Below are 13,626 nucleotides of genomic sequence, written 5' to 3' on the forward strand. Positions count from 1 at the left end.
AAAAGAAGGCAAAAAATGCATATGGATCTGGCTTTTATTGTGCATTTGTTCATTTTATTTTCGGTTCAATTTCATGCAAGCTAAAAAAAGAGAGCAAACAAATGGTATTAATGGTTTAAGGACAGCGCATATGAATGTCCAAACGATTTTAACTGTCTGTCGATTTTATTTTGTGCGCATAATTGTGAATCTCTCGCTAAATATTTTAACAACAATAAAAACATACACTTAATCACATTTATAACAATAATGTCGGGCGTTTCTACCTTTTTATAACGTTTCTTTTTATTTTACTATTTTAAAAATGTTTTGTTGTTCCATTTGTAAATGCCCGTATTCACACACACACAAAACATACTTTTACACACGATTTACAGATGCTTTTCCAATTTGTTAAACTGTAGTTATACAAGGAATACAAATGTATTCTAAATTAGAATTTCTTAGATCTTCTGCCATATAATTTTAAATATTTGCCCAATCTTATTAAGAAACACCAGACCCCCATCCTCCCAAAAAAAAGTGAACTATTAACAACAAGAATCCATCCATTTCGCAGCTACTCTATGACTATGAAATGCAAAACTTAGTGCCATCAACACTTATTTAATTAACTAATGACGCAAGTAGTTGCACACAATTTTCGGAATTTAGTGCACGTACATACTGGGAATCTAATACGCAAATATTGTTTAAAAGTGAAATATAGAGATAGAGACAGACACATACACAGAGAGTGATACAGAGTGGCTTGAAAACTTAACCAAAAACACGCTCCCACACCAAATTAATGCATTCAAGCAAATATAGACATAATAAACTAAATCAATATTTGGGAAAAACACTTGGGTGAAAAAAGTACTATATTAAACACACACACACACACCTAGAGATACAGAGGTACACATGGTATGTGGTCTAAACATGACATTATCATTTCACATTTCGAGTGTTCACTTCAAAATATTGTATGTGTGTTTTTGTGCAATAAGATGCATACGAAAATCCATTTCGCACCTGTCTCTCTCACTCTCCAAAGTAATGACAACGAAAGAAATTGCAGTGAGCAAACTATTTGAATGGGGCATTTGACAATGGGAAAACTGAGCAGGCAACAGACATACACACACACATTTAACTTTGAAGATATATACCATAATAATGTACTATTGAATTGTCAGGCCCTTATTTTTAGCAAGCAAATAATTTTCATTCTATCTTCTGCTACATTTTGTCTCTTGTTTTTTTGATATCCCATCAGCTCTACTCTCTTCATTTAAAATGTTGTGTAATTCAATTGCATATGTGCAGTGTGCACGCACCCACAACGATGACTATAATGCCGTTTCAATTTTATCGTTGTCTACGCTTTTTACTGTAAAATAAATTGAAAGTGTTTCCTCTGATCATCGTTTTTATTTTGTCATACATAGTGTTCGCGTGCTCTAACCCAAAAAAGTTCCCGCTTTTTTTACAATCGCTCGAAGGATCGTGTACGTGATGCGAACAGTTAAAAAACCGATTTATATGCTACTCTTTTCATTCACTTCAACAATGTTAAAAGTTCGATGAGAGAATTCTTCATTATTTTCGCATCGAAAACTTAAGCAATCTATCGCCTTTTTTATGTCTGCCATAATCATCTGATCACTCTACGCGTGGACGTACACAGACAGTTAAATACTCGATATTCTTTTTACATTTCAATTAATTTCTCTTTTTTGTCATCTAGATTTTTGTTTCTTGTTTTCCATTTCGTGTAAATCAACAATACTATTATCGCTACCAATTAGTACAATACATTTAAAGATTTGTATACCCCACTGACAACACATACCATTTACATAATATTTTACGTTCACATACAAGACAATGCATATTTAATTTGTGCAAGTGCTTAAGGTCTTTGGTTTAGAATAAATTCGATGAAATAAAAAAAAAGTCTTCGTAAAATGATTTTTGTTTTTGTCATTTTTTTTTTTTTTTGGAAAATGTGTAATTGATCGTGTGTGTATGTGGTTGAATTTGTTTGCTTTGGTTTAATACTAAAAAATCATTGCATCTATTTTATGCATTTCAAATTTGTTGGTTTTTTTTATTTATGTGATATTTTTTCAAATATTTTTGTGTTGATTTTCTTTGAATTTTTGAAATTAAAACAATTTATCGCCTACAACTTCCGTAAAAATCATAAAATATTGTTATGGATGCTGTGATTGTTGTTGGTATTGTTGTCCGATGAATGCACCGTGCGTCATGTTTCTCCCAAATTTACCACGATTTATAGATTCCTGTATGCGTTCGTTCTCTTGTCGCACTATATAGAAAAATGAAAGAGAGAGAGAGAGTGAAAATATTTGAATGCCATTATCATGATATTTCTACAAGCTACAAATCTCTGAGTTCGATAAAAACTTTAAAATCTACCAAATGTTGAGCAGAAATATTCAACAATACATCCGCTCACTGTTCAAAAAGTTTACACTTTTTTTTTCAAATGAATTTTTTTTCGCATCTGCATTTCTTTCCGCTTTGCAATTATGAAAATGGTCTAAATTCAAGTGAAGGAACTGAATAAATTTTCCTCCTTTACAAAGCACATTGTATGTTGGAATTCATGTGAAAAGTAATAGAGTTTCTTAATTCATTTTTTTACTTCAACAAAGTTGGAACACATTTTCCGTATTATCATTTATTTGGCCACGTTCAAATCGAAAATATTGCTTTTTACACGTTTAAAATGTGAGAATGACAAATACAACCATTCCACATTTTTGGTGTCACCTATTTTTTTTTTTAAATACATCGACATTAAAGTCGCATAGAGAGGTTCGTTGGACATGCAATTCAAACAGAAACAGTTTAAAAGCTGCCTGCATAAGTGTTTGGTAAACAAACAAACAAATAACACACCAATTTGTGTTTGTTGAACACAGACACAAACACTGTTATTTCTATATAGAAAGCAGCCAGCCAGCTGGCCATCCAACCAAACCGACCAACAACAACAAAAAATGGAGATGAAAGGGCTCAAAACTCACAATTTTTAGTCGTAACATTCGATAACAGACAGAGTGCATACAAAATGTAAATAAACAAAATGTCTGGTTACTGTTCTGAGTGAATAAAACCACTATACGTGTTACCGCTGTTGAACATTTCTTTACCAAAATATTTCTCCATATTTTTCCATTCAACATTTTGCACATAATTTCATTATCATTCCACTGACATCCCATGCCATCAAACCAACATCGCTCAGTTGGTCGCTTACGAACAAATCGATTCGAAAAATATGAACGCTAAACTCTGAATATTTTCAGAACTGTATGTGTGCGTGTGTTCGCTCTTGTGTTGATGTATGAATATATTGCGCTTTTTGGCTTCATGTCGTTATTTGTATTCATTCTCTCTCTTTCTTTCTTTCTTTTTTTCTCATGTTCTATCTGTGATCGCTGTTTGATTCTTGTTCATTCGCTTACTCCCTTGCACGCAATATTTTTCGTTTTTTTTTATTTAATGAAAGATGTAAATGGATGTTTATTGATATTACCTTGGATATGTGTGTGCGTGTGAGAGACAGAGAGAGAGAGAGAGAGTAAGAGAGAGAGAGCGAACAAGAGCAAGAGAAACAGTTCAAGAGATGGTGTTGATTGCCATACATAACGAATTTCCGTTGAAACATTTCGGTAAAAATTCAATTAAATTAAATCTGTTGAAGTTTATTTGGAAAATTATTTATTTTGACTATGAGCGAAACGAAAAACCCAACTGATATATGTATAAAAAATGAATGATGCAATGTGGTATACTTTTTTGGCTTGTTTTTCAGCGGCTTACTCTTTCAATTTTTACACAATTTTCAAAAGCAAAAATCTGAGTTCAAACTTATTTCATATATGGTATACTAGTAGTAAAATCGACCACAAGCCGAATTGTCCTTTTTTTGTTTAATACGTAAAAAAGTTTCGAGCACATGCACAAACAATTTTTTTATTCGACATTTTATTGTTGTAAAACGATTTTTGAAAATCGTAAAAACTTACACCATATTATTATTAAGCAACAAAATAAAACGATGAAAGTTTATTCAATTTTGTATTAAGACTCAAAATTAACGCAAACTTTTGTTTCATTTCATGAAATAAAAACCATCGTCATTCCGTGGCTATATGCACTTCCGTGCTCGACGACTACAAATTTGGCAGTTTACGATTCTTGAATGCTCAACACACTTTGTTAAGCCATCGCGAAACGTTTTTCGTTCGCGTCCTTTTTCATTCGAAAAAATAAAATAAAACGAATCCACCAGCGAGCAAAACAAATATAGCATACATTGTTTCATTCGCAAAAGTACTCTGGGTTGTTGTTGGTTAGTATTAACATTAACATTTCCGTAGACGGTATTGCATGCATTTTAGTTGTTCAAATGTATGAGAAAGAGCGACACAGAGAAAATGAATAAAAGCATAGAAAAGCTTGTTTATCAACCGTTCTTATGTATTACTTTAAGATCTCTAAGTGATTGCACTAAAACACAAATAAAGTGCAATGAGTATGCGACGATATGAGTGGCGGGATGAGAGGAGGAAGAAGAAGAATAGACACTTTGCATGCCAAATTTTTTTTTTTACAAAATTCGACGTATTTTCAGCGATTTTTTTTATTGTTGTTCGCTCTTGTCAAGTCACAACTACCGAACGTGAGTTTGATTGAACAAAATGGGACGCGCGGAGTTAAACTTTTTTTCGACCGTCGTTTTTTTTTTGCTGTTTTCAATTTTAGTTTGGTATCCTTTATTAAGAGAGAATTATGATAAAATTTCTAAAGCATCACCGCAAAAGAACAAATAGATGTTTTCTCTTTGATGAAAAGCACATAGAAGTTCAGAAGAGTGGATGGGGGTCGACAAATAGTACAAAAAAAACGAACAAAGCAACGTGCAAAAGAAGTGAGACTTTCAAATCTGTTTCAAGTATTCCCTGTTTTTGCCTTTTTTCTCTCGCGCGCACCTTCTTTCGTGCAATTTTTTTTTGTTAAGTGTGTTAGCTTGAACGCGATGCGATCAATGAAATGACAGTATTTGTCGAATAAATGGTACACATTTGCATTGCGAAGCAGGTCCATGTGCATACCACATATTATTATGTGTTTGGCATGAAAACACTTCATCTCATTTATGCCTCACTTAGGATATGCAATCCATTTGCATCAAACAACAAAAGACATAAGATGAGATGTGAAAATGAATTGCGAGAGTTGGAGAGAGAGAGAGAGAGATTGGTGTGATTCAGTGGCTGGTGCCGCTGATGGAACTGAAGAAAAAAACTTGCTAAACAACAGAAAAAAAATTGAAATTGAAACTAGCGAAAAACTTTCGAAAAAAATGTGCATATCAATGGAGCTCAATATCGAACTCTGAAATGAAAATTCTTTAATAAGTTTCAAATTCAATGAGATTTTAGAGATTCCATCAGTGATGCTCACAGTCTCTGCATACTTTTTTTTCTCTGTCTCTCTCTTTTATTTACTGAACGAAGCGATACCTGATATATGCTTTTCAGTTTGTGTTCCCAACCGTCTTAACATTTCACGCGAGCAATTTTCTTTATTATAATTTTACAAAGGCAATGAACACATTGCACACAAAGAAACTCACCCCCCCCCCCTTCACTATCCATTTCTCGTTTTATCGATCTAGTTTTCTATGATAGCTGCATATTTGCTATTTCGAGTTGAAACCCCGCATCTTCAATGTCCCTTACGAAAGCTTTTGTCTTGAGCTCGTTATTGAAGAACCATAGTGAAACTTTGCGCATCATATACATATATTTTCTTTGTTATTCACTGTTTAAGCTGATGTTTTTTTCGTGATTCGGATGAGCGACATTTTTGTGTCATTCAAATTTGCTGTAAGATCATCGTTTTCATTTGATTTTTTTTAATCTTCTGCCGCGTGCATTTCCTTTGCCAGAAATGAGTGCAACGATTCGATTGTATTTGCCATCTTTATTATGCTCAATTTATAAATTACAATCGGTAGTTTTTGGAACGTGTTATTGTGTTATTGTGGAAATTTTTGGCATAACGTACACATTATTACTATTATTGTTTTGGCATTGACAGTGTCATTGCAAAGCGGTGGATCGTTTGTGAAAATATTCCTTTTCACCTATCCGATTACCACAATTCAAATGCTGTCAAAAGCATTTATTTTCATGTCGTTGCAAAAATTGAACATCGTATGATCATCGCTTTTGCACTCACAATAAATACTCAAAACAAAATCCACAACTCTCCGGTGCAACCATCTATAGAAACTCCAAAAGAAATGACAAAAGTAGGAAATATGTAAATGTATCGTAGAGTGCAAACAATTTATTTTACGTATTGATTGCAACAACATTCGGTTATCGTATGACAAGCGAACTATGATTGGTTGCACACATTCGAATATGCGATGTGAATTCATTCGAAAGCGTTCCCATTTTCAAGAATTCCAATCGTGGTCTTCGATTTAAAAACACGAAGAACCATGTCGGTTTTTTTTCTATTTTTGTATTTCTAACTTATTGTTTTGATTAACGAGCACGATTCAACAATCAAATCTCGAAACTTATTTGATTGCCTTAGGCACTTCGACCAATTTGCATACGTGTGCAGATTTTGCAGATAGAGAAAATGCAGCTAATCCTAAAGCATAGTTTGTAATTTATTGCGTCAAGTGTTTTGAGTGTCGCATTCTCACATTGTGAGCGCATACATAGCGATTTTTAAATATAACTGCAAGTCATTTACGATGTATATTTTATGTTATGAAAACGAACTAAATACTCGAATATGTGAGATTGATTAAAATTCCGTATACACATTCTGATTGCTCATGACCTGGATGGGACAACGTGCGCGAACAAATCATTTGATTATGTAAAAATCAAGAGGGAATACAAAAAGCACTTTAAAAATACGACCGGAGTTTTGATGGTGACAGTGATTATGGTGTGGTGATGGTAGATATGACAATATTTTCCAAAAACTATTTTGTCTTTTCATCTTGCATTCCATGCAATCGGTGAATCAACGAACGCGCGGCCATCATGCAAGGAATGTTCAGCTTTTTTATGAGTGTCTGGGCTTGTCGGATTTCGTTACTCTCTGGAGAATTTTTTTATCCAATGCAAAATATCGAAAAATTTCAATACCATAATTTAAAATTTTTGTGGATTTTCACTTGAAAAACTCAAATTATGGACACAGACACACCAGCAGGAACACTAAATATTTTTAAATTATGGTAATCCACACTGTATCCATAATTTGAGTTTTTGAAGTGAAAATGAACAAAAATTTGAAATAATGACATTTAAAATTTAATGTTATGGTATTGGATAAAAAAAAATCCCCAGAGACAAATGAAATGCGACAAGCCTAGTTGGCAAAACTTGCAAACATATGAATATAAATAAAATCGCCAGGCTATATATGGTTCAAAAATGTGACGACGATGAATTGGCACACAGTCGAACTGCCACCACCATCACCAGCAGCAGCAGCAGTCATCACCTCCCCGTACACCGACAAACAAACAAAAATGGTGAAGATTAACATGTCATAGGCAAAAATGACATTTTCAATTACATGGAAATTGTTTTGCAGATATTTTGACTGAACAGCACGATGCCGCAGCAACAATATTACAGTCGAATATATAATGTGACATGCGGACACAACGCAAGAAGAGAGAGCCAATACTAAGTGATGATCTATTTAGCGAAATTTATTGATTGAGCTATGTGGAATCGAATGTCATTTGGTGCAATGAATTTGAAACGATCGCCAATCGTCATTCGTCACTGGATACTGGAAATGTCGTCAATTTTACTGTGTTGAATTTCAACGTCAAACAATTTCCATATATAGCAATAGCAAAATAGATGCAATTTTTCGTTCGCCCCTTCATTTGTTTGTTCATTTAACTTGTTCACTTCACAACCATAGGTGGGATATTCCCATTGGGATTTGGGAAGAGGGAGTTTCCATATTTTGCCCCCTTTGTCACACACGTGAATGGAATTTGTCTCGGTTTACAAATCGAAAGGAACTTTTCAAATCTTTCGATTCGCTGGAGTTTTTTGCTGGTCAACCTATCTTCCCCCCATGGTACATGCCATTTGCCCCTCTGCAGAAAAAAGGTGCCCACCTATGGTTTGCAACCCACTGTTTACCCCGTTTTTTTAAAACTTCTGCCAGTCATGTTCAAGTTGTATACATCACTTTATTTATATTTTTTCAATGTCGCTGGCTTTTTTTTTTTGTTTATTTTGATTCGTTCCTTCACTTCAAATGACAAAATATTCAGTATTGCAATCTTATTCACTGCCAATTTTACGGAAAATGCCAACTCTTCGGAGTAAGCGGCTTTTTTGGATTTTCCTGTGGTGTATTTTGTGCGCTGTCGCTCGTTTACATTCATTCGTTTTCGCTCTTCCTCTATTTCGCCGTTCAGTGAGTGGGGCGCAACTATAAAAAAACACTTTGTGGGACATAAAAATGTAAATGGATGCAAACAAATTTTACGACATTCGATGAGAATATTGAAATGAACGAAATGAGCGCAAATTTGAGTATTCGTAGTTGAAATTGGAATTGGTTAGGAGTGAAAATGATGTACACATACTGAACATTCGAAATCGAATAAGTACGATATGCTATATTGTTGCGAACTGTATATATATATGTGTGTGTGTGTGTTCAGCTCTATTACGCGATACAGTACTTTTGGATACAATTTCTTTCATGCAGTAATGTCTTTTGCGATAACATGTCATCATTTCAAATAATGGAGAAAGCAAAATAGCCGCTTAAACCATACCATCATCCGATTATTGCTGGTTTTGTGTGCAGACTATTCTAATTTTAACGTCTGGAAATTACTTTACCCCCAAGTGAAACACATTGATCCCTTTAATTACCGTTTTTTTTTTCAATGTCTTTTTTCGCCGCTGATTAAATGCGTATTTAACGAACAACAGCCTGAAACAATGTATTTTTTCTGTTTCTTGTCGACGAATAAAATAACCATTGCACGCATTAACAGCTTTATCTCAAAGCGTTTTCCAGCAGGCGAAACAACATAGAAGAAGACGAAGAGCAAAAAAAAATCGATTGAATATGTACACTTATCGAAGCATTTGTCAGACTTTATGCTACAAAAACCAAAAGAACAAAGTTCATGAGACGGAATTTGTCGCGACATCATTTGTTTTCGATCTTATTTGAAAGCAGACATTCTGATCATTTGCCAAACGATATCTGATTATTATGGTTCAAATGACGTGTATGCAAAGAGTGGAAAAAGCAACGCATTAGATATATTTTATTGTATAAATATATATGTTAATAAAATCCGACAACTGTAAATGAGAATGAGAGATTTTACAATGGACCTTGAGACGTGCTAAAAACAACAAAGGAATTCCTTTTTCTGCACAGTCATGCCGAGCACTTAGCGTAACCAGAGCATTGCATGGATAAATCCTTTCGGAACGGGGGCTGCAATTTCAAGCAAATTTAACAGATTTTCAATGTACCGAACAAGTGATGTTAAAATTCAATGGGCAACGATTCAGTTGGCAAACATCGCCCGCACATCGTATTGTATGCAATGTACCACCATCCCGATGCATATTTTACTTAAGCCATTGCTTTCAATGGTCACTTCGCAACGATTCACATTCAAAATTGATTCAATTGTTTATAATGTATGCTCACATCTTCAATTATCTCTCAGTGCAATTTACAGCCAAGCATATCCAAGCATATATCGGATGGTGTTGTAAATGGCATAAATTGACAATGACATTTTGTCGGTTTCATCAGTGTTACTATCTTGATTCTTTTAAAAGCTTTTGCATACGGCCTCCACAAAAAAGACAATTCAGTTATGAAGATCAAGTCTTGGGATTTTCTTGAAAAGAAAATCATATTATATGATATTTTATTGATTTCCACATTACTCGGTTCAAAGAAACATGGTCTGCATATTCGTCTTTCTCTCTCTCTCTCTCTCTCTCTCTCTCTCTTTCTCAAACAAAATACATGCAGCAATTCAAAGAAAACTCCTTTCCCTGTTTAACTGTTTGTCACTGTTTCACACTTCGTACTGCGAATCATGCAACAAAAAAGCACTGTTCATCGTTTTATTATCTCTGTCACTTCGAAAGATGTATATATGTACATTTAACTCGTTTGATTTTTATATGCTCGCTATTGTCGCTCTCAATTTTTCTGCTCCATTGACAATTTTTTCACAGTTTCATAAGTACAATTTTTTTGCCGTCGAGATGCGAGATGCTTTAGCACAAAGTTCAATTTATTATCAGAGAATGAATTTGGTTTTCACGCTTTATAAAGGATGGTTTTAGGTGGGAATACGAAGAGAGAAAGAGAGTGAGGAGGAAGGGGGGGGGCCGGGCGAGAGGAGAAGAGCACAAATAAAAATGCAAAAAAGAGGAAGAAACGCACGTGAATGACATAAATGTTGAATGGTGTTAGATATTGATGGAGTCTGTTTATGTTTTTTATATCTGTTTGTAGCTTTTCAGGTCAGGTTTTCCGTATCCTTTTTTTATGTTCAAATTCATTTATGCCGATATATTTCAGTTCGTTGCTCGTTTTTTTCATTTGCATTTGTCATTTGTTATGTGACGGTTTGATAGCCTCAAAATAATCCCCATATCATAACCATACCATTAGAGAGAAAACAATACATTGTACATACCTTTGGAATTTTGTCAATGTATAAATGGTAATTAAATCTGTGGAATTTGGGCTGATGTCGACTTTAGTACTTTGATGGCCTCATTTCAATTTTTATTCATTTCCATCACAATCATCATCATCACATTTTCTCTTCTGTTTTTGGTTTGTAAATCATTCTTTTTTCTTGCTGAAGAAGAAAAAAAACACTATATTTCAAAGAGAACAATGGATAAATGAAAATATGTACATGCTCAGATATAACAAAGAGCAAAAAATGAGATGACGAAGAAATAGAAGACGAAAAAAGAAAACAACAAAACGAAAACAACGAAAAAATGAGGAAAATTGGTCTATTGTACTACTTTCAACGTCCCCGCCCCCTCTCTCTTTCTCTTTTTTTCCCACTTGTACATTCATTTGTGCTTTATGATATTGAGATTAGAGATATCATTATCAAAAAAGACTATCTAATTCAATTCAAACATTTTAAAAATGTCTATTTAAATGAAAAAGCTTGCATATACACACACCTGTATATGCACTTTTGCGTTTATTAGTACACGGTATGCGATACTCATGCAATAAAAATGAATAAAAGACTAAAACCTCAGCTTAACATAATATAGGGCGAATGTAAATAGAATGACGGCATCATAAGCGGCAAACGGTGTATGTATGTATTTCGATCAGATAAATAAAATGACTAAAAGACCGCCAGACAAATGAGCAACAAAACTGAAGCGAGCCACGCACACAGACATGTACAGGGAGAGGGGGGAGGGGAGATCACTAAAAGGGCTTGATTTCATTTCTTACAATATGCGGCAAAGGTTTCATATGTAATTCATAAAACCGTTTTGGCTTTTATTCTCGAGCCATTTTCAAAATGAGTCAAAAACAAAAGGAAAATATATTGAAAAATGGGAAAGAGAGACGAACGGACCGAGTAAAAATTGTGGAAAATAGATGATTTCGATAATTCCATTTTTCGGTAGGTGCACAGTTTAGCGCATAGTCAACGTGTACATAACTTTTTTACACAAAAAGCGAAAATCTCATTTTAATTGTCAAATACAGCGGGCCACATAGAAAAACACTACGTTAGTTATTATAGTGTTCATCATGATTTTGCTATCCACTTTAAATGCTTTTATGTTCTTTAATATATTTACTTAAAAATCTTTTATAAACTTATTCAGCTTGAGTCAGCAACAAAACGAAAACGAATACTTTGCCTTTCTTTATCATCGTCGTCATTCTTCTTTCGTTCACACTGAATCACGACAGCTTGTGCAAGAGAGTTCGCTATCTCTTTTGTGTGAGAATCAGAAGATTCGATATGAAAGCGCTTCACAACGAGTAAACACACCATTTTCCCGAGAAATGAAGGCACCGTTTATTTATGAAGAAAATTCAAGAAATGACTAGCTTGGAATTTTTTCGCAAGATCAAATAACGTGTAATAAAATTAAGCTCGCTCACAACACAACCAACCAAAATATGTAAATAATGATATTTTACCGAGATTTTTTTGAGAATTACACATAATTCTATAATAATGGAACTATTAAATAAGAAGTTGTGGCGCTATTATAAATCTATGTGATATATATTATAAAAATGAAATGAAACATTAAAAAAAAATAAAATAAATGATAAATCAATTATATTTACCACCGCCATGGTGAATTGAATGTATGGGCATATCTCGACTTCCGGGTTGTGGATTAAATTTATTTTTTTCTGATACCTGAGTCATTGATGAATAAGTTAATGTAAATACTACAACAAATACGCCCGCAAATACTAAGCTCAAGAACAAAGACACAAATATGCAAACAATACGTTTTCGCTTGCGCGTCGACTCAGTTTCGTCATCTTCTGTATCGGCTTCATCGATGCCCATTTCATTGCCATCCATGGATTTCTTTTTCGATGATGATTTTTTCTTAACACCGCCAGCCGATAGAATGGAGCTTTTGCGACGATTTTGTCGATATGCATGCATTACAACGTCATAGTCTAAATCGTTTCCATCATAATTTGATGCTTTTTGATCGTACGTACTAGATGATAAGCGTGGACTTTTTTTTATATCGCTAATGCTTTCACGTCGACGTGGCGATAGTTCATAATCAGCTGTACCACCAATAAATGGATCGGCAATGAAGCTTTTCGATTTTTTCGCTTCAGTAACAACATCACGAAATGATTTTGTGCGCATACTTGCACTGTGCACTCGTTTTGCTGCCGACCAACCAGACGAACCATGCATTGATCGCTGCATACGCATCTCTTCGGCTTGTGCTGGACTTAAATAAAAACTTTGTGTTGCCCGTGCTATTCGTCGAAAACTGTGATGTGGTTTATCTAAACTCTGTAAGCTATGTTTGTGTACGCTACCCGATCCAATCACTTTTTTTGTCGTTGACTGTGTTGTTGGCGATGTAGCATTTTCAATCGCATCCATTGCTTCGATGGATGAATTGCTTTCGATTTTATTTCGGCTGCTACTTCGTGAATGTGTAAATACCTCATTATCTAATGACGATTCGGCCGAATTAAATTTTGGACTGAGACGACGACTCTTGTTACATACACCAACAATTAGATTTTCATCGGCACCATCTTCGCCAAGCGAATGACATTTTACTGCGTCCACAATTTTCTCCTTTTTTATCTCGTGCTGTCGGCTACGATCATGGAATGATTTATGCATACGACAATTTCGACGACTATTGCTGCCAGTTTCGGTGACAATTGGTGGAGCTGGTGGCGGTAATGCACCGATATCGTCCAATTCGTATGGAAAACCAGATGCTTGGCTATGACGCATACTATTTGTTCGTCTGGACATTAGCATTT

At 34.5% G+C, this 13,626-nt stretch overlaps 1 protein-coding gene across 1 annotated transcript in view; it reads right to left on the reverse strand.

Annotated features, from left to right (window-relative positions):
- Positions 1 to 2,007: 2,007 nt before the first annotated feature.
- The window catches only part of LOC116338380, a 64,190-nt gene continuing 52,571 nt past the window's right edge, over positions 2,008 to 13,626 (reverse strand). Inside the window, exon 9 of the mRNA XM_031763589.1 lies at positions 2,008 to 2,317. Coding sequence (XP_031619449.1) covers positions 2,202 to 2,317 — 116 coding nt within the window. The 3' untranslated portion in view covers positions 2,008 to 2,201. The remainder of the gene's footprint in view (positions 2,318 to 13,626) is intronic.

Source organism: Contarinia nasturtii, unplaced genomic scaffold (assembly GCF_009176525.2).
Source record: "Contarinia nasturtii isolate CC-2019 unplaced genomic scaffold, AAFC_CNas_1.1 Cnas_scaffold_78, whole genome shotgun sequence".
Classification (NCBI taxonomy): domain Eukaryota; kingdom Metazoa; phylum Arthropoda; class Insecta; order Diptera; family Cecidomyiidae; genus Contarinia; species Contarinia nasturtii.